This window comes from Oncorhynchus tshawytscha, linkage group LG06 (assembly GCF_018296145.1).
Source record: "Oncorhynchus tshawytscha isolate Ot180627B linkage group LG06, Otsh_v2.0, whole genome shotgun sequence".
In the NCBI taxonomy this organism is placed as follows: Eukaryota; Metazoa; Chordata; class Actinopteri; order Salmoniformes; family Salmonidae; genus Oncorhynchus; species Oncorhynchus tshawytscha.
In genome coordinates this window covers 57,465,630-57,487,869 of record NC_056434.1, presented here as the reverse complement: position 1 = coordinate 57,487,869, position 22,240 = coordinate 57,465,630, and the positions used below count along the sequence as shown (strand labels likewise).

The following is a 22,240-nucleotide window of genomic DNA, read 5'->3' as shown; positions in this document are numbered from 1 at the left end:
CATAGGCATCGGAAGAAGACCAACATCTCCTTGCCAGTCCACAGTGTACAGCAACCATTTTGGTATTTATTCTAATGAACATGCCACATTGACCAATGGTAGCTCAACCTAGATCCCAATCGGCCAATCCGTAGACGACGCTGTGACTCGCCAAATAAGGAGATACAACTCCATAAAAGGAAACATTGTATCTCTTTATAAGGAGGAAAGTAGATCTTGGGTTGTATAGTCCGCTCTCGAATACATTATTTAAAAAATACATCAGTTTTGTGTGAAAATGCACGACTGCAAGACTGATATTCGATGAAATATCTGCAGCCTTTGTGAATTGAAGGCGGATACCGACGACATTTTACGCGATTATGGTGTGAATTTACATGACATGGCGGAGTAATAACGAATGCTCTCTTCGATTTTCCCTCTTTTTTGAGAAAGTGCTCTGAGTTTTGGAAATATAGGAGGTTGAGCTAAACTGAACCTGGCTGAAAGATCTCAGGGGCAGCGTCACTTTTGAAAGTTTGCTTTAGTGGTTTCAAACAGATGACAATTTTGCAATGTCCGCAATTTCGTTGTTTGTTTACCTTTTTGGTGGTTGGGTTTTATGAACCGTGCTGTAATTTTTACTGACCCGCGCTCCAGCAGTCGGCTGACGATTTCAGGGACCGGGTCCTCTAACTAGAATGCTACCAAGCCAGGCTGGATCAGCACAATCTGGAAACGGGTCAGCGTCTTTCAGGGATAACAGAGGTCACGGTTCTGGGGTGATTGGGATTCGCCCTGTGTTGGTCAGAGCAAGGCAATCGAAAACTCGGGTCAGCGACAGCATCGGTGCGGTGGGGATGTTGAGGGGCAACGGTCCAGGAGTGGGTGCAAGAGGTGGGGCGAGACCAGGGAATGGGACGGGACCGACGATTCCACAGACCGCTGCTCAGGGAGGCATCGGTCTGAACATGGGAATTGGGGTTCGCGGAGGCAGCCGCTACGACCCGGACAAAGAGTGTGCGCCAATGGGTTGCAGTGGGTCGGACGCTGATTCAGACTCGGGGGATGAAGACGATCCGATGGGTTCAATCGGGGACAACAGAAGAAGTGTAAAGCGGGAGAGACTGGAGATGGAGGCTGCGGTGACAGGGCAGGAGGCCGGGATACCACCGGGGGGTTATGGTGTGGTCCCCCAAGGTGTCGCTGGCGCAAAGCCAGGGAAGAAGACACGTGGGCGCGTGAAGATAAAAATGGAATTCATCGACAACAAGTTGAGGCGATACACAACTTTTAGCAAGAGGAAGACTGGTATAATGAAGAAGGTGAGTGATCACAGTGACACTCAAGTGTGAGGGGACACTCTGTAGTGTCCACTCAAGTGTCACTTGGTCATACAAGATGTTGCATTGATTGATGTGTATGGGGCACCTATAGACTACACTGACAGATAATGTAATCATTAGGTACATATCTCAACTTTCTTGTACAATAACCTTCCCTTCTGTCACTGACTTATGATTTTTAACCAGTGGAAGGCCCATTCAACCCCAAATCACACACATAATTTGTCATAACCTGATGCAATAAGACTCCCAGATATAATGTGTAAATAACCAAGTGGGACATGTCATCTCTGCCAGCAGTCATGACTGGCTCTGTCCTTTAAATAGACAAGAGCAACTGACATTTCGATTTCAGACCATGACCCTCTAGTACACACCTCCGTGTCCGTCTAAACTATTTTCAATTTGTATTAATTTAATCATGTTTTCAAAGAGCCGTTTGTACTCCGTAGTTGCATGTTTCTCATTCAACCTTTTTAAAGTAACTATATTACCTAATGGAGTAAAATAAGATGTAGGAGTACTGCAAACTAAGGTTGGTAAATTACTAAACACTCACTCATCACTCACTACTGTACATTCACTACTGCAGCCTTTGGTCAGCTGTTCAGATCACAGACCCCCTGGCCTACAGTGTGTCAGGCAGAGCCAACAGATGACTAAACCCCAGAGTCAGAGGTCAGTCAAAGGGCACTAGGCAGACTAAACGGGCCACTGCACCACTGTAAGGAACACATGATGCTTCCATCATGCTCTTGCTCTCTGTCATACAGTAAGTCATCAGAGGAGGTCTGAAAGTGAAAACCCCATGGCTGCATCTGAAGTTGTGGCTGGTGTAGTCAGCATGTGATGCTGTTTGGACAAATACAATGATGTCATTCTTTTTGGCAAGACAGTATCAAATACAGTGCAATCAGAAAGTATTCAGACCCCTTTTTTCCACATTTTGTTACATTACAGCCATATTCTAAAAGTGCTTAAATATTTTTTTCCCTCATCAATCTACACACAATACCCCATAATGACAAAGTGAAAAGTTATTTAAAAAAAAAAAAAAAAAAAAAAAACAATACCTTATTTAGATAAGTATTCAGACCCTTTGCTATGAGCCTTGAAATTGAGCTCAAGTGCATCCTGTTTTCATTGATCATCCTTGAGATGTTTCTACAACTTGATTAGAGTCCACCTGTGGTAAATTCAATTGATTGGACATGATTTGGAAAGGCACACACCTGTCTATATAAGGTCCCACAGTTAACAATGCACGTCAGAGCAAAGACCAAGCCACGAGGTCAAATACATTTTCCGTAGAGCTCCGAGACAGGATTGTCGCACAGATATGTGTAAGGGTACCAAAAAATGTCTGCCGCATTGAAGGTCGCCAAGAACACAGTGGCCTCCATCATTCTTAAATGGAAGAAGTTTGGAACCACCAATATTCTTCCTGTAGCTGGCCTCCTGGCCAAACTGAGCAATCTGGAGAGAAGGGCCTTGGTCACGGGGGTGAGCAAGAACCCGATAGTAACTCTGACAGAACATGACAGCAGCACAACATGGTAGCAGCACAAAACATGGTACAAACATTATTGGGCAAAGACAACAGCATAAAGGGCAAGAAGGTAGGGACAACAATACGTCAGGCGAAGCAGCCACAACTGTCAGTTAGTGTCCATGATAGAGTCTTTGAATGAAGAGATGGATATAAAACTGTCCAGTTTGAGTGTCCCCCCCCCCAAACAACTTGTTCCAGTTGCTAGCTGCAGCGAAAAAGAAAAGTGAACTGAAAAGTGGAGTGACGCAGGGATGTGTGTGCTTTCTGTGGAGAGACCTTAAAATAGCTGTGCAGCAACGCTCCCCATCCAACCTGACAGAGTTTAAAAGGACTTGCAGAGAAGTATGGGAGAAACCCCCCAGATACAGGCGTGCCAAGCTTGTAGTGTCTTACCCAAGAAGACACAAGGCTGTAATCGCTGCCAAAGGCGCTTCAACAAAGTACTAATTCAGAATACTTATGTAAATGTTATTTTTTATATATATTTTTTAATACATTTGTAAAAATTCTATTAACCTGTTTTTGCTTTGTCATTATGGCGTAATGTGTGTAGATGAAGGGGGAAAAAACGGCAATTTAATCCATTTTAGAATAAGGCTGTAACGTACAGTAACAAAATGTGGAAAAAGTCAAGGGGTCTGAATAAATTCAGAATGCGTTGTAGCTAACTACATCTATGGGCTTTTATGTTTTGCTGTCGTGTGTAATGTACAGTAGCCTATATCATAAATTATATGTATTGGATAACTGCACAATCATTTTTTTTGGGGGGGTGGGGCTTAGGATCATTAAATATCTTTAATGTAGGGCCCATAAAATGTGTTTAATGTATGGCTCAGGTAGCATCAGGCCTGGATTTTCAATCAAACCTCTAATCTAATCCAGACATAGGTCTATTTATATGCTTTATATGATGCTTTTGAATGACACTTCCAGTTTTGGTGGGAAATGCCGGGTTAACCAGGAGAAAAGTGATTTACTCTTGGAATGGAACATTTTGTGAAATAGCTGGAAAATATTACAATCCTACAAATAATCCTACAAATATACAATCCTATCTGTGCCCCACCTTGGCCATCCCAATCAAAATGTTCTGGACAAGTCACTGATTCAGTGGATTCATAATCCGTCATCAGTTATACTACGTACCATGAAGGCTCTAGTATCCAAGCATGCACATGGAATGTAGGCTACTCACTATTCCCTGTACCATCGTATCCAAGATCACTCATTATGTTTCAATTCAGACATTACCGTATGTCTGAAGCAGATCAGCTCTTTGTCGAGCCAAGAGGCGTCTGTTATCTCTCTCATGAAAGATAAGTTGGAGAACTGCTGCAATGCAGACCAACAGTCTTTTTGGATTGTTTCACCAAAATAATTGTGATACCACTGCATTGTTTGATCTCATCTGACTGATGAGCAAGTCCCTGCTTTGCTTGTGCTTTCTTCCCTTTGGCATCCTCCTTTGTTGTCGTGGAAACTGAGGTTTCTGTATTGTACAGTGGGCTGCATGATTGTTCTGTGCCTTGAGTCGGGTTATGACAAAGTATGACAGGATTTACAGTGCCTTCAGAAATTATTCATACCCTTTGACTTCTTCCACGTTTTGTTGTTACAGCCTGAATTCATAATGGATTCAAATAATTTCTCTCACCCATCTACACACAATACCCCATAATGACAAAGTGAAAACATGTTTTTAGAAAGTGTTGCACATTTTATGAAAGTTGAAGTACAGAACTGTCTAATTTACATAAGTATTCACACCCCTGAGTCAATACTTTGTAGAAGCACCTTTGGCGGCAATTACAGCTTTGAGTCATCTTGGGCAAGTGGATAACCCACCTCTACTATCCGTCCTATTGGCCAATGTGCAATCATTGGAGAATAAACTGGATGAGCACCGTTCAAGACTGTCCTGCCAACAGGACAGTAAAAACGACGACATGGATTATATACAGTTGGCTATTTTTTTCTGTGCATCGGCAAGACCGAACAGCTGTTTCCTGTAAGACAAGGGGTGGCGGTCTGTGACTATTTGTAAATAACAGCTGGTGTACGAAATCTAATATATTAAGGATGTCTTGCCTGAGGTAGAGTATGTCATGATAAACTGTAGACCACACCATTTACCAAGAGAGTTGATCTATATTTTTCGTAGCTGTCTTTTTACCACCACAAACCGATGCTGGCACTAAGACCGCGATCAACATGCTGTATAAAGCCATAAGCAAACAAGAAAATGCTCACCCAGAGGCGACGCTCCTAGTGGCCAGGGAATTAAATGCAGGGAAACTTAAATCTGTTTTACCTCATTTCTACCAGCATGTTACATGTGCAACCAGAGGAAGAAAAAAAACTCTAGACCACCTTTACTACACACAGAGACGCATACAAAGCTCTCTCTCTCGCCCTCCATTTGGCAAATCTGATTCCTGCTTACAAACAAAAACTAAAGCAGGAAGTACCAGTGACTTGCTCAATACGGAAGTGGTCAGATGAAGCAGATGCTAAGCTACAGGACAGTTTTGCTAGCACAGACTGGAATACAGTGCATTTGGAAAGTATTTAGACCCATTTACTTTTTCCACAGCCTTATTCTAAAATGTATTATTTTCCCCCCCTCAGCAATCTACACACGTACCCCATAATGACAGCAAAAAACTGAAATATGACATTTACAAAAGTATTCAGAACCTTTACTTTGTACTTTGTTGAAGCACCTTTTGGCAGCGATTACAGCCTTGTGTCTTCTTGGGTAAGACACTACAAGTTTGGCACACCTGTATTTGGGGACTTCCCCCATTCTTCTCTGCAGATCTTCTCAAGCTCTGTCAGATTGGATGGGGAGCGTCACTGCACAGCTATTTTCAGGTCTCTCCAGCGATGTTCGATCGTGTTAAAGTCAGAGATCTGGCTTGGCCACGCAAGGACATTCAGAGACTTTGTCCCGAAGCCACTCCTGCGTTGTCTTGACTGTGATTAGGGTCGTTGTCTTGTTGGAAGGTGAACCTTCGCCCCCAGTCTGAGAACCTGCTCCAGAGTGCTCAGGTATTCATCAAGGATCTCTCTGTACTTTTCTCTGTTCATCTTTCCCCCAACCTGACTAGTCTCCCAGTCCCTGCCGCTGAAAAACATTCCCACGTCATGATGCTGCCACCACCATTCTTCACCGTAGCGATGGTGCCAGGTTTCCTCCAGATGTGACACTTGGCATTCAGTTCAATCTTGGTTTAACATCTTAGTGATCCCTTCGCGTGCCAATCCCCGTTAACGGGATTGATTTGACAACACCCAGTGAAATAGCGCGCCAAATCAAAAACCCTCATAATAATAATTCATAAATCATACAAGTGTAATACACCGGTTTAAAGATGAACTTCTTGTTAATCCAGCAAAGTGTCAGATTTCAAAAAGGCTTTATGGTGAAGGCAAACCATCAAACATACACATGAAAATCAGAATTCAACCCGCCAGGCACAACACAAAAGTCAGAAATAACATATAATTCATGCCTTACCTTTGAAGATCTTCTTCTGTTGGCACTCCAATATGTCCATTAATCAGACCAGAGAATCTGGTTTCTCATGGTCTGAGTCATTTTAGGTTGCGTTTGACAAACTCCAAGCGGGCTGTCATGTGCCTTTTTACTGATGAGGGGCTTCCATCTGACCACTCTACCATAGAGGTGTGATTGGTGGAGTGCTGCAGAGATGGTTGTCCATCTGGAAAGTTCTCCCATCTCCACAGAGGAACTCTGGAGCTCTGTCAGAGTGACCATCGGGTTCTTGGTCACCTCCCTGACCAATGTCCTCCCCCGATTGCTCAGTTTGGCCGGGCGGCCAGCTCTAGGAAGAGTCTTGGAAGTTCTAAACTTCTTCCATTTAAGAATGATGATGGAGGCCACTGTGTTTTTGGGGACCTTCAATGCTGCATAAATGTTTTGTTACCCTTCCACAGGTCTGTGCCTCGACATAATCCTGTCTCTGTGCTCTAGAGACAATTTCTTAGACCTCATGGCTTGATTTTTGATCTAACATGCACTGTCAACTATGGGACCTTTTATGTAGACAAGCGTGTGCCTTTCCAAATCATGTCCAAACAATTGGATTTACCACAGGTGGACTCCAAGTTGTATAAACATCTCAAGGATGATCAATTGAAACAGGATGCACCTGAGCTCAATTTTGAGTCTCATGCTAACATTTCTAAAAAACGGTTTTCTCTTTGTCATTATGGAGTGTTGTGTGTAGATTGGTTAAAAACATTTATTCAATCAATTTTAGAATAAGGTTGTAATGAAATGTGGAAAAAGAGAAGGGGTCTGAATACTTTCCGAATGCACTGTATGTTCCGGGACTCCTCTGATGGCATTCAGGAGTATGCCACATCAGTCACCAGCTTCATCAATAAGTGCATCGATGGTGTTGTCCCAGCAGTGACTGTACGTAGAGTTGAAGTCGGAAGTTTACATACACCTTAGCCAAATACATTAACTCAGTTTTTCACAATTCCTGACATTTAATCCTAATAAAAATTCTCTGTCTTAGGTCAGTTAGGATCACCACTTTATTTTAAGAATGTGAAATGTCAGAATAATAGTAGAGAATTATTTATTTCAGCTTTTATTTCTTTCATCACATTCCCAGTGGGTCAGAAGTCAGTTCCTAACTGATGTCTTGAGATGTTGCTTCAATATATCACATAATTTTCATTCCCCATGATGCCATGTACTTTGTGAAGTGCACCAATCCCTCCTGCAGCAAAGCACCCCCACAACATGATGCTGCCACCCCCGTGCTTCACTGTTGGGATGGTATTCTTTGGCTTGCTAGCTTCCTTTTTCCTCCAAACATAACGATGGTCATTATAGCCAAACAGTTCTATTTTTATTTAATCAGACCAGAGGACATTTCTCCAAAAAGTACAATCTTTGTCACCATGTGCAGTTGCAAACCGTAGTTTGGCTTTTTTTATGGCGGTTTTGGAGCAGAGGCTTCTTCCTTGCTGAGCGGCCTTTCAGGTTATGTCAATATAGGACTCATTTTGTTCTGGGATTGATTTGCACTTTCCGCACCAAGGTACGTTCATCTCTAGGAGACGGAACGCATCTCCTTCCTGAGCGGTATGACTGCTGCGTGGTCCCATGGTGTTTATACTTGCGTACTATTGTTTATACAGATGAACTTGGTACCTTCAGGCGTTTGGAAATTGCTCCCAGGGATGAACCTGACTTGTGGAGGTCTACAATTTATTTTCTGAGTTCTTGGCTGATTTCTTTTGATTTTTTTCCCCCCATGATGTCAAGCAAAGAGGCACTGAGTTTGGACGTAGGCCTTGAAATACATCCACAGGTAAACACCTCCAATTGACTCAAATGATGTCAATTAGCCTATCAGATGCTTCTAAAGGATTTTTCCAAGCTGTTTAAAGGCACAGTAAACTTCTGACCCACTGGAATTGCACAAAGTAGATTTCCTAACCAACTTGCCAAAACTATAGTTTGATTAACAAGAAATTTGTGGAGTGGTTGAAAAAATAGTTTTAATGACTCCAACCTAAGTGTATGTTAATTTCCGACTTCAACGGTACATACCCCAACCAGAAGCCATGGATTACAGGCAATTCACACTGAGCAAAAGGGTAGAGCTGCCTCTTTCAATGAGCAGGACTCTAACCAGGACGCTTTTGATAAATCCCGCTATGCCCTCAGACAAACCATCAAATAGGCAAAACCTTAATACAGGACTAAGATTGAATCCTACTACAAATCATATGTATTTATATAGCCCTTTGTACATCAGCTGATATAAAGTGCTGTACAGAAACACAGCCTAAAACCCCAAACAGCAAGCAATGCAGGTGTAGAAGCACGGTGGCTAGGAAAAACTCCCTTGAAAGGCCAAAACCTAGGAAGAAACCTAGAGAGGAACCAGGCTATGAGGGGTGGCCAGTCCTCTTCTGGCTGTGCCGGGTGGAGATTATAACAGAACATGGCCAAGCTGTTCAAATGTTCATAAATGACCAACATGGTCAAATAATAATAATCACAGTAGTCGAGGGTGCAGCAAGTCAGCACCTCAGGGGTGAATGTCAGTTGGCTTTTCATAGCCGATCATTGAGAGTATCTCTACCACTCCTGCTGTCTCTAGTGAGTCGAAAACAGCAGGTATGGGACAGGTAGCACGTCCGGTGAACAGGTCAGGATTCCATAGCCGCAGGCAGAACAGTTGAAACTGGAGCAGCAGCACGGTCAGGTGGACTGGGGACCGCAAGGAGTCATCATGCCAGGTAGTCCTGAGGCATGGTCCTAGGGCTCAGGTCCTCCAAGAGAAAGACAAACAAAAATCTAAAATTTAAACTCATCAGACGAAAGGACCGATTTCCACTGGTCTAATGTCCATTGCTTGTGTTTCTTGGCCCACGCAAGTCTCTTATTATTGGTGTCCTTTAGTAGTAGTTTCTTTGCAGCAATTTGACCATGAAGACCTGATTCACGCAGTCTCCTCTGAACAGTTGATGTTGAGATGTGTCTGTTACGTGAACTCTGTGAAGCATTTATTTGGGCTGCATTTTCTGAGGCTGGTAACTAATGAACTTATCCTCTGCAGCAGAGGTAACTCTGTGTTTTCCTTTCCTGTGGCCGTCCTCACGAGAGCTAATTTCATCATAGCGCTGGATGGTTTTTGCGACTGCACTTGAAGAAACTTTAAAAGTTCTTGACATTTTCTGCATTGACTGACCTTCATGCCTTAAAGTAATGATGGACTGTCGTTTGTCTTTGCTTATTTGAGCTGTTCTTGCCATAATATGGACTTGGTCTTTTACCAAATAGGGCTATCTTCTGTATACAACCCCTACCTTGTCACAACACAACTGATTGGCTCAAACACATTAAGAAGGGAATAAATTCCACAAATACATTTTTAACAAGGCACACCTGTTAATTGGTTGAGAGATTGCCAAAAGTGTGCAAAGCCGTCATCAAGGCAAAGTGTGGCTACTTTGAAGAATCTCAAATATAAAATATAGATTTTGGGTTTCTACATGATTCCATACAGTGGGGCAAAAAATTATTTAGTCAGTCACCAATTGTGCAAGTTCTCCCACTTAAAAAGATGAAAGGCCTGTAATTTTCATCATAGGTACACTTCAACTATGACAAACAAAATGAGAGACAAAAAATCCAGAAAATCACATTGTAGGATTTTTAAATGAATTTATTTGCAAATTATGGTGGAAAATAAGTATTTGGTCATCTACAAACAAGCAAGATTTCTGGCTCTCACAGACCTGTAACTTCTCCTTTAAGAGGCTCCTCTGTCCGCCACTCGTTACCAGTATTAAATGGCACCTGTTGTTTGAACTTGTTATCAGTACAAAAGACACCAGTCCACAACCTTCAAACAGTCACACTCCAAACTCTACTATGTCCAAGACAAAAGAGCTGTCAAAGAACACCAGAAACAAAATTGTAGACCTGCACCAGGCTGGGAAGACTGAATCTGCAATAGGTAAGCAGCTTGGTTTGAAGAAATCAACTGTGGGAGCAATTATTAGGAAATGGAAGACATACAAGACCACTAAAAATCTCCCTCGATCTGGGCCTCCACGCAAGATCTCACCCCGTGGGGTCAAAATGATCACAAGAACGGTGAGCAAAAATCCCAGAAACACACGGGGGGACCTAGTGAATGACCTACAGAGAGCTGGGACCAAAGTAACAAAGCCTACCATCAGTAACACACTACGCCGCCAGGGACTCAAATCCTGCAGTGCCAGACGTGTCCCCCTGCTTAAGCCAGTACATGTCCAGGCCCGTCTGAAGTTTGCTAGAGAGCATTTGGATGATCCAGAAGAAGATTGGGAGAATGTCATATGGTCAGATGAAAACAAAATATAACTTTTTGGTAAAAACTCAACTCGTGGTGTTAGGAGGACAAAGAATGCTGAGTTGCATCCAAAGAACACCATACCTACTGTGAAGCATGGGGGTGGAAACATCATGCTTTGGGGCTGTTTTTCTGCAAAGGGACCAGGACGACTGATCCGTGTAAAGGAAAGAATGAATGCGGCCATGTATCGTGAGATTTTGAGTGAAAACCTCCTTCCATCAGCAAGGGCATTGAAGATGAAACGTGGCTGGGTCTTTCAGCATGACAATGATCCCAAACATACCGCCCGGGCAACGAAGGAGTGGCTTCGTAAGAAGCATTTCAAGGTCCTGGAGTGGCCTAGCCAGTCTCCAGATGTCAACCCCATAGAAAATCTTTGGAGGGAGTTGAAAGTCCGTGTTGCCCAGCAACAGCCCCAAAACATCACTGCTCTAGAGGAGATCTGCATGGAGGAATGGGCCAAAATACCAGCAACAGTGTGTGAAAACCTTGTGAAGACTTACAGAAAACGTTTGACCTCTGTCATTGCCAACAAAGGGTATATAACAAAAGTATTGAGATAAACGTTTGTTATTGACCAAATACTTATTTTCCACCATAATTTGCAAATAAATTCATTAAAAATCCTACAATGTGATTTTCTGGATTTTTTTCCCCCCATTTTGTCTGTCATAGTTGAAGTGTACCTATGATTAAAATTACAGGCCTCATCTTTTTAAGTGGGAGAACTTGCACAATTGGTGGCTGACTAAATACTTTTTTGCCCCACTGTATGTGTTATTTCTTAGTTTTGATGTCGTCTCTATTTTACAATGTAGAAAATAGTAAGGTGTGTCAACTTTTGACTGGTACTTTACATTACCTCAATTACCTCGACTAACCTGTGCCCCCGCACATTGCCTCAGTACTGGTACCCCCTGTATATAACCTTGTTATTGTTATTTTATTGTTGCTCTTTTATGTTATTTTTAGTTTATTTTGTAAATATTTTTTCTTAACTGCATTGTTGGATAAGGGCTTGTAAATAAGCGTTTCATGGTAAGGTCTACACTAATACAATTTGATTTGCTGTAGAGACTGTTGTCCTTCTGGCAGTTTCTCCCATCTCTGCCAAGGAACTGTCAGAGTTGCATTTGGGTTCTTGGTCACCTCCCTGACCAAGGTCCTTCTTGCCCGGTTTCCCAGTTTGGTCAGACGGCCAGCTGTAGGCATAGTCTGGTTAGTTCCAAATGTTTTTCAATTTCCCAATGATGGATACCACTGTGCTCTTGGAAACTTTCAACTCTCTAGAAATGGTTTTATACCCTTCCCCAGATAAACCGTACCAGTCAGAAGTTTTGACACACACCTTCTCATTGCAGGGTTTTTCTTTATTTTTACAATTTTCTATATTGTAGAATAATAGTGAAGACATCAAAACTATGAAATAACACATATGGAATCATGTAGTATCCAAAAGTGTTAAACAAATCAAAAATATATTTTTGATTCTTCAAAGTAGCCACCCTTTGCCTTGATGACAGCTTTGCACACGCTTGCCATTCTGTCAACCAGCTTCATGAGGTAGTTACCTGGAATGTATTTCAATTAACAGGTGTGCCTTGTCAAAAGTTGCAGCCGAAATAAATGCTACCACAGCATTCTGCATCGATATGCCATCCCGTCTGGTTTGGGCTATCATTTATTTTTCAACAGGACAATGACCCAACACACCTCCAGGCTGTGTAAGGGCTATTTGACCAGGAAGGAGAGTGATGGAGTGCTGCATCAGATGACCTGGCCTCCACAATCACTCAACCTCAACCAAATTGAGATGGTTTGGGATGAGTCGGACCGCAGAGTGAATGAAAAGCAGCCAGCAAGTGCTCAGCATATGAGGGAACTCCTTCAATACTGTTGTAAAAGCATTCCAGGTGAAGCTAGTTGAGAGAGAATGCCAAGAGTGTGCAAAGCTGTCATCAAGGTAAAAGGTGGCTACTTTGTAGAATATAAAATATATTTGGATTTGTTTAACACTTTTTTGGGGGGGTACTGCCATATGTGTAATTTCATAGTTTTGTAGTCTTCACTATTATTCTATAAGGTAGATAATAGTAAAAATAAAGAAACCCTTGAATGAAAATTCAAGTCAAATTTTTGACTGGTACGTATGCCTCATCACAATCTGAGATATACGGACAGCTTCTTGGACTTCATGGTATAGTTTCTGCTCTGACATTCACTTTCAACTGTGGGGCCTTATACAGACAGGTGTGTTTCTTCCTAAATCATGTCCAAACAGTTGAATTGGTCACAGGTGGACTCCAAGTTGTAGTGACATCTCAAGGAGGATAAAAGGAAATTGGAAGCACCTGAGCTCAATTTGTTGTGTCCTAGCAAAGGGTTGCGAGTACTTATGTCAATTTTCAATACATTTGCGCACATTAAAAAAAAAAAAAAATACAAATGTTTTCACTGTCGTTATGGGGTATTGTGTGTGTGTGTGTGTGTGTGTGTAGATGGATTAGAAAAACAGATATTCAATACTTTGAATTTGGGGTGTAACACAACAAAATGTGGAATAATTCAAGGGGTATGAATACTTTCTGAAGGCACTGTAGCAGGCAGGTTTCAGATCTCTTTGAGGGTGCGGGCCAGGGCCGTGTGATACGATTGCAATTGATGGCCTGCTAGATCCGCAATCTGACTGGTTCTGAAAATGATCTGCAGGTTCATTCAAATGGACTTTCAAGCCTGCACACGCTCTAGCAAGTTGAGTTCTCCATGTCCAGAATTTCACTACTGCCCCTGAGGTTTAATCGATACATGCTCACTGTTTTCATACAGTAGATAGACCTGTATGACTGTTAGGATGTGTGAGCTATGCATTGCTCTGTTTTTGAAGCAGGACATTTGTAGTCTTCAATGGTTACACATGCCCCATTGCTTTACATGTAAGGCCAGAAAGGGAGCTTATATGAATACCTTGGCTGGGTGGATTGCCTCTTCTGGTGTCTGCTCTCTAAGCTGTCCTGGGGAATGCTGTTGGGTCTCTCACTTACTTACTTACAGACAGACAGCATACACAATATGCACATACACATAGGGTACTATACACATCTGTGTGTGTGTGTGTGTGTGTGCAACCTCGTTCCCAGACACACAGCCAGAATAATCACACACTGACTACAAGGGTCAGGGATTGCAACAACCAGGAGACCTAAAGCAAACAAGCTAGTGAAAGGATACAAATAGGAATGAACAAACCTCTCCTCTCTCATTTTCAAAATTATGTAGTTATCAAGCTGTGCATTTGGGTATTGACCAAGCCACCCTGACACAGCCTGACCCACACATACTGTAGATGTGGGATGGCTGAGACAAGCTTGCCACACAGTTCTTTGTACATGAAATCATCTATGTCATTGAGATGATTGACATGTTTAAATGATGGTGAAATCCTTTGGAAGTGTTACTGAGAGCTGCATGCTCGCTCCATTTCTAAGAATGCTTCTGCAGAACCCACTGAAGCAACTACAGGTCTCGTCTTCGCTGCTCTTCAGAACATGAAAACATCTCCAGAGGCTTGCTGTCTTTGCTTTTATTTGTTCATTTGACACCGCAGCTCTGGAGGTGAAGCATGCACCGCTGGACTGGCAAGTGTGATGGACACAGTGTTGGAAGTTGCTCACACCCATCTCTGCCCCTCTACCTTTTCATGTGGGGTTGCATTTCACTACAGACAAAATATGATTAGATAAGTAGCTTCAGCATTGTCCAATTGCTACATTAACTGAATGGAGTACATTATATCTACAAATGAGATGATTGAGGCCAATAATGGACAAATGAATGCGTTGCCACACTTCCAAAACTTGTGACGTCTGAAAGTTCCTTGAAAGCTGGAAATCGGGAAGTTCCTTGAAGGAGAATTTAACTTAAGAAGCTGTGATGCATTTAGTTCTGTTTCGATTGAGATTGCTCTTGCAGTAACAGCACTATAGTTTAATAACAGTATAATGACCCTATGATTTCGCATAGGCTATTTGATGGAGGCCTAAGCAAGGATACGATTGTTGGTTGTGTTTGACAGCCATCCTCTAGTCCTCCTTACTCTGCATGTCTGCCAGAATTATGCCTGGTGGCTAGCAAAGAAATCATTCATCAGCCAATGTTTAAATTGTATTCACTAACGTAATGGTAGTGTCTACTCTCCCTCCCTGTCCGCCAGAAGCATCCTGGACATTACCGATGACTGCCGTAAATCAAAAGGCTCTCTCAGTGAGTGCACAAGGTTCACTCCAAGTGCAACAATAAGTATGTGTGAGAGAATAGCGCATGGTGTGGATTTAATTTCTGATGCAAGATCTTTGCATTATTTGTGGGTCACTACACTACTGACGGTGTGTTTTGTGAGTGTCTGGTGTAATGAATGACAAGGTGGGAGAGCTCACGCTCTCATGTTTCACTGCCACCTCTGTCTGTGAGAGGAGCCATTGATCTTGTCCTCCTTTTAAGACCTATATGGTTATTACCTCTACCAGTTCCCTTTCTCTCCCTTACAACCAAGACCCCCTGTCGCAAGGAACTAATTCAGTATCACTTTATCACCGACTCTATTCTTGGAGGCTTTATCTCATGTTATTTTAGCTACATTTGTGCTATACGTCAGACTTCACCACAGAGGTATTTTTAGACTTGGAGTGTGTTTCTTGGCTTGTTGGCTGCAGTTTTAACCCGTTATCTGTAGGTAGCACCATCTGGGACTCAGTTTAGTCCTATTCCTATTTGAGTCTGTGCAATACACATAATGGTGTTAATGAGAAAGTAATTTACCGTAAAACTTCTATTTAATTGTATTAAAAAAAAAAAGGACAGGCGGCTACTTGAGACTAAGTTTTACGGTACTCTTGATTTGAGTTGTTTTAAACAGTTTGTTTTATACTGAACCAAAATATATAAATGCAACGCTTTCAAAGATTTTACTGAGTTACAGTTCATATAAGGAAATCAGTCAATTGAAATAAATGAATTAGGCCCTAAGCTATGGATTTCACATGACTGGGCAGGGGTGCAGCCATGGCTGGGCCTGGGAGGGCATAGGCCCACCCACTTAGCAGCCAGGCCCACCCATTGGGGAGCCAGGCCCAGCCGATCAGAATTAATTCTTCCCCACAAATGGGCAGTATTACAGATGGAAATACTCCTCAGCACCCCCACCCCGAACCCCCCTCAGACGATCCCGCAGGTGAAGAAGCCGGATGGTGTGGATGTACTGCCAAATTCTCTGAAACTGTTGGCAGCTTATTGTAGAGAAATTAACATGACATTTTCTGGCATAGCTCTCGTGGACACTCCTGCAGTCAGTATGCCAATTGCACACCCCCTCAAAACTTGAGACATCTGTGGCAATTGTGTTGTGTGACAAAAATCAGCTTCTTGATATGCAAAACCTGTCAGGTGGATGGATTTTCTTGGCAATGGAGAAATTCTCACTAATAGGGCTGTAAACAAATTTGTGGACAAAATTTGAGAGAAATAAGCTTTATGTACGTATGAAACTTTCCTGAGATATTTTTACAGCTCATGAAACATAGGACCAACACTGTACATGTTGCGTTTATATTTTTGTTCAGTGTAGTTAAGAATGTGGTGGAATGTCAGCTTACCCTGTTTATTTAGGCACATTCCTCCAAGACTGATGTTGATGCTCATGCTGATTCTAATGCTGATATGCATGTTGACATTGTCATCTCCCTCCCCCCATGGCAGGCCTATGAGCTTTCCACGTTGACAGGAACCCAGGTCCTGCTACTGGTGGCCAGCGAGACGGGCCATGTCTACACATTTGCCACGCGGAAGCTCCAGCCCATGATCACCAGCGAGACGGGCAAGGCCCTCATCCAGACGTGCCTCAATTCTCCAGACTCGCCCCCCCGCAACGACCCCTCCACTGACCAGCGTATGAGCGCCACAGGCTTCGAGGAGACGGACCTTACCTACCAGGTGTCTGAGTCAGAGAGCCTTGGGGAGACCAAGGTGAGTTCTGATGCTGCTCTTCACCGTAAGGACCAGGGTTGTATTCATTAGTCACCAAACTAGTTTTGTAAACCCGACCCTAGGCAACAGCAGTCACTAGTAGGGGTGTAGCAGTTCACCAAACCACGGTTTGGTACGTTTTGGTGTCACGTTTCAGTACAGGAGGAAAATGAAATGCCAACAGTTACTGTAGTTAATTTTTGTTTATTTAACCTCTTGAGCTTACTTGAGACGCAGACGTCCCACCTAGAGCTCTAGAAATGCACATGCGCGACGCTACATGCTAATAGTATTAGTTAAAACGCAAACGTTCATTAAAATACACATGTTTGGTATTAAAATAAAGCTACAGTCATTGTGAATCTAGCCACCGTGTCAGATTTTTAAAATGCTTTTCGGCGAAAGCATGAGAAGCTATTATCTGATAGCATGCAACACCCCAAAAGACCCGTAGGGGATGTAAACAAAAGAATTAGCATAGTCGGCGCTACACAAACCGCACAATAAAATATAAAACATTAATTACCTTTGACCATCTTCTTTCTTTGCACACCTTGATGTCCCATAATCAATACTGGGTCTTTTTTTGGATTAAATCGGTCCATATATAGCCTAGATATCGATCTATGAAGACTGTGTGGAAAACGGAAAAAAAGAGCGTTTCATAACGTAACGTCATTTTTAAAAGTTAAAAATTCGACGATAAACTTTCACAAAACACTTCGAAATACCTTTCTAATGCAACTTTAGGTATAACTACACGTTAATAAGCTATAAAAATCATCAGGAGGCGATGTAAATTCGATAGCCTGCCGTGTGGAAAATGTCCGGAAAAACACAGAGACAATGCCTCGGGTCGGTGGTCGGAGAGAATCGGTTCCCTTTGGTCGGATCTACCAAGAATCAATTCAGATTCAAATGAGGAGACTCTATACACCCTGTGGAAGCTGTAGGTACTGCAAGCTTGGCCTCATATATTACGGTTCACCTTTAACAATTCATGGGAGTGGCGCATGGATATTTTTTCCCATCTCCAGTGATCAGATTTTCCTGCGCTTTTCGATGAAACAGACGTTCTGTTATAGTCACAGCCGTGATTTAAACAGTTTTGGAAACGTCTGAGTGTTTTCTATCCACACATACTAATCATATGCATATACTATATTCCTGGCCTGAGTAGCAGGACGCCAAAATGTTGCGCGATTTTTAACAGAATTTCCGAAAAAGTAGGGGGGAAGCTTAACAGGTTTTAAGCTGCGAAGGGCTACTTGAATTCAGAGGGTAGACAGTTTTTTTTTGTGTGTGTCTTGTTCTGGTGGTAGGAATACTGGGGTGACGTCGCTGTAAATGTGTCAACATGTTTGAGGTGTTGGCAGCTGCATAGGCTATTCTCGTCTATCGCTGTTGTAATTTACTGGGAAACCAAAATGTTCCCAAACTGTAGATTTTAAACGATGATGGCGAAGTCCTCCACTACTCGCCATCGTACAGAACTAAACTCAGCAAAAAACGAAACGTCCCTTTTTCAGGACCCTGTCTTTCAAAGATAATTCGTAAAAATCCAAATAACTTCACAGATCTTCATTGTAAAGGATTTAAACACTGTTTCCCATGTTTGTTCAATGAACCGTAAACAATGAATGAACATGCACCTATGGAACGGTCGTTAAGACAAACCGCTTACAGACGGTAGACAATTAAGATCACAGTTATGAGAACTTAGGACACTAAAGAGGCCTTTCTACTTACTCTGAAAAACACCAAAAGAAAGATGCCCAGGGTCCCTGCTCATCTGCGTGAACGTGCCTTAGGCATGCTGCAAGGAGGCATGAGGACTGCAGATGTGCCAAGGGCAATACATTGCAATGTCCGTACTGTGAGACATCTAACACAGCGCTACAGGGAGACAGGACAGACAGCTGATCATCCTCGCAGTGGCAGACCACATGTAACAGCACCTGCACATGATCGTCCATCCGAACATCACACTTGCGGGACAGGTACAGGATGGCAACAACAACTACCGAGTTAAACCAGGAACGCACAATCCCTCCATCAGTGCTCAGACTGTCCGCAATAGGCTGAGAGAGGCTGGACTGGAGGCTTGTAGGCCTGTTGTAAGACCGGCCCTCACCAGACATCACTGGCAACAACGTTGCCTATGGGTACAAACCCACCGTTGCTGGACCAGACAGGACTGTCAAAAAGTGTTCTTCAGTGACGAGTCGCGGTTTTGTCTAACCAGGGGTGATGGTCAGATTCGCGTTTATCGTCGAAGGAATGACCGTTACACCGAGGCCTGTACTCTGGAGCGGGATCAATTTGGAGGTGAAGGGTCCGTCATGGTCTGGGGCGGTGTGTCACAGCATCATCGGACTGAGCTTGTTGTGATTGATTGCAGGCAATCTCAATGCTATGCGTTACAGGGAAGACATCCTCCTCCCTCATGTTGGTACCCTTCCTGCAGGCTCATCCTGACATGACCCTCCAGCATGACAATGTCACCAGCCATCCTGCTCGTTCTGTCCGTGATTTCCTGCAAGAGGAATGTCAGTGTTCTGCCATGGTCAGCGAAGAGCCCGTATCTCAATCCCATTGAGCACGTCTGGGACCTGTTGGATCGGAGGGTGAGGGTTAGGGCCATTCCCCCCCCCCAGAAATGTTCAGGAACTTGCAGGTGCCTTGGTGGAAGAGTGAGGTAACATCGCACAGCAAGAACTGGCAAATCTGGTGCAGTCCATGAGGAGGAGATGCACTGCAGTACTTAATGCAGCTGGTGCCCACACCAGATATGACTGTTGCTTTTGATTTTGACCCCTACTTTGATCAGGGACACATTATTCAATTTCTGCTAGTCACATGTCTGTGGAACTTGTTCAGTTTATGTCTCAGTTGTTGAGTCTTGTTATGTTCATGCAAATATTTACACGTTTAGTTCCTGGCTGTGGCTCACTAAAGGACAGTCTGAAAAGAGCCAATTTAAGATTTTAATTTTGATTACAATGTGCGCATAAGCTTTAGTAGTTTTAACGCACTAGCCTAAAATACTGTTTTTTAGCTCAGATTTTCTCGAGGCATACAATGCAGTGTACGCATAGCCTATAGGCCTAGTGTTTTTAGAAATGTTTACAAATGAATTTAAAATGAAAAGTTTAATTGCCTTGAGTGTTGTGTTAGATTTTCCTCAAACATAACACATCACGGAGTACCACTCTTGATATTTTCAAGCGTGGTGGCTGCATCATGTTATGGGTATGCTTGTCAACGTAATAGAGCTAAGCACAGACATAATCCTAGAGGGACATCTGGTATAGGGAAAGTAAAGGGAGGATACAGTGCCTTTTCAAAATAATTCATCCCCCTTGGCGTTTTTCCTATTTTGATGCGTTACAACCTGTAATTTAAATGGATTTTTATTTGGATTTTGTGTAATAGACAGACAAAATAGTCCAAATTGGTGAAGTGAAATTTAAAAAATTACTTGTTTAAAAAAAATAAATAATGGAAAAGGGGTGCGTGCATATGTATTCACACCCTTTGCTATGAAGCCCCTAAATAAGATCTGGTGCAACCAATTACCTTCCGAAGTCACATAATTAGTTAAATCAAATTTATTTATATAGCCCTTCTTACATCAGCTGATATCTCAAAGTGCTGCACAGAAACCCAGCCTAAAACCCCAAACAGCAAGCAATGCAGGTGTAGAAACACGGTGGCTAGGAAAAACTCCCTAGAAAGGCCAAAACCTAGGAAGAAACTTAGAGAGGAACAATAGCCGCAGGCAGAACAGTGGAAACTGGAGCAACAGCACGGCCAGGTGGACTGGGGATAGTAAGGAGTCCTGAGGCATGGTCCTAGGGCTCAGATCCTCCGAGAGAGAGAATGAGAGAATTAGAGAGAGCATACTTAAAGTCACACAGGACACCGGATAAGACAGGAGAAATACTCCAGATATAACAGACCGACCCTAGCCCCCCGACACATACACTACTACAGCATAAATACTGGAGGGGTCAGGAGACACTGTGGCCCCATCCGATGATATCCCCAGACAGGGCCAAACAGGAAGGATATAACCCCACCCACTTTGCCAAAGCACAGCCCCCACACCACTAGAGGGATATCTTCAACCACCAACTTACCATCCTGAGACAATGCCGAGTATAGCCCACAAAGATCTCCGCCACGGCACAACCCAAGGGGGGGGCGCCAACCCAGACAGGAAGACCATGTCAGTGACTCAACCCACTCAAGTGACGCACCCCTCCTAGGGACGACATGGAAGAGCACCAGTAAGCCAGTGACTCAGCCCCTGTAATAGGGTTAGAGGCAGAGAATCCCAGTGGAGAGAGGGGAACCGGCCAGGCAGAGACAGCAAGGGCGTTTCGTTGCTCCAGAGCCTTTCCGTTCCTTCACACTCCTGGGCCAGACTACACTCAATCATATGACTCACTGAAGAGATGAGTCTTCAGTAAAGACTTAAAGGTTGAGACCGAGTTTGCGTCTCTCACATGGGTAGGCAGACCATTCCATAAAAATGGAGCTCTATAGGAGAAAGCCCTGCCTCCAGCTGTTTGCTTAGAAATTCTAGGGACAATTAGGAGGCCTTCGTCTTGTGACATGTAGGTATGTACGGCAGGACCAAATCGGAAATATAGGTAGGAGCAAGCCCATGAAATGCTCTGTAGGTTAGCAGTAAAACCTTGAAATCAGCCCTTGCCTTAACAGGAAGCCAGTGTAGGGAGGCTAGCACTGGAGTCATATTATCATTTTTTGGGGTTGTAGTCAGGATTCTAGCAGCCGTATTTAGCACTAACTGAAATGTATTTAGTGCTTTATCCAGGTAGCCGGAAAGTAGAGGATTGCAGTAGTCTAACCTAGAAGTAACAAAAGCATGGATTAATTTTTCTGCATCATTTTTGGACAAAGTTTCAGGTTTTTGCAATGTTACGTAGATGGAAAAATGCTGTCCTTGAAACAGTCTTGATATGTTCGTCAAAAGAGAAATCAGGGTCCAGAGTAACGCCAAGTCCAACGCAATAACGACCTGCCTCTCTCTCGTTGCACTCCACAAGGAGACTGCCTGTTACGTGAATGCAGTAAGCCAAGGTAAGTTGCTAGCTAGCATTAAACTTATCTTAGAAAAAACAATCAATCATAATCAGTAGTTAACTACACATGGTTGATGATATTACTAGATATTATCTAGCGTGTCCTGCGTTGCATATAATCTGACTGATCATACAAGTATCTAAGTATCTGACTGAGCAGTGGTAGGCAGAAGCAGGCGCGTAAACATTTATTCAAACAGCACTTTCGGGCGTTTTGCCAGCAGCTCTTCGTTGTGCGTCAAGCATTGCGCTGTTTATGACTTCAAGCCTATCGACTTCCGAGATGAGGCTGGTGTAACTGAAGTGAAATGGCTAGTTAGCACGCGCTAATAGCGT

The 22,240-nt window shown here is 43.1% G+C and overlaps 1 protein-coding gene across 4 annotated transcripts in view; it reads left to right on the top strand.

Moving 5' to 3' along the window:
- The first annotated feature begins 128 nt into the window (after positions 1-128).
- LOC112252747 (serum response factor) overlaps positions 129-22,240 on the top strand; it is a 64,630-nt gene continuing 42,518 nt past the window's right edge. Inside the window, exons 1-2 of one of the 4 annotated variants that reach the window (XM_024424272.2) lie at positions 129-1,304; positions 16,527-16,793. In XM_024424272.2, the coding sequence (XP_024280040.1) occupies positions 681-1,304; positions 16,527-16,793 (891 nt within the window). In that variant the 5' untranslated portion in view covers positions 129-680. The remainder of the gene's footprint in view (positions 1,305-16,526; positions 16,794-22,240) is intronic. The other 3 variants (XM_024424271.2, XM_024424274.2, XM_024424273.2) reach the window with 3 other exon arrangements.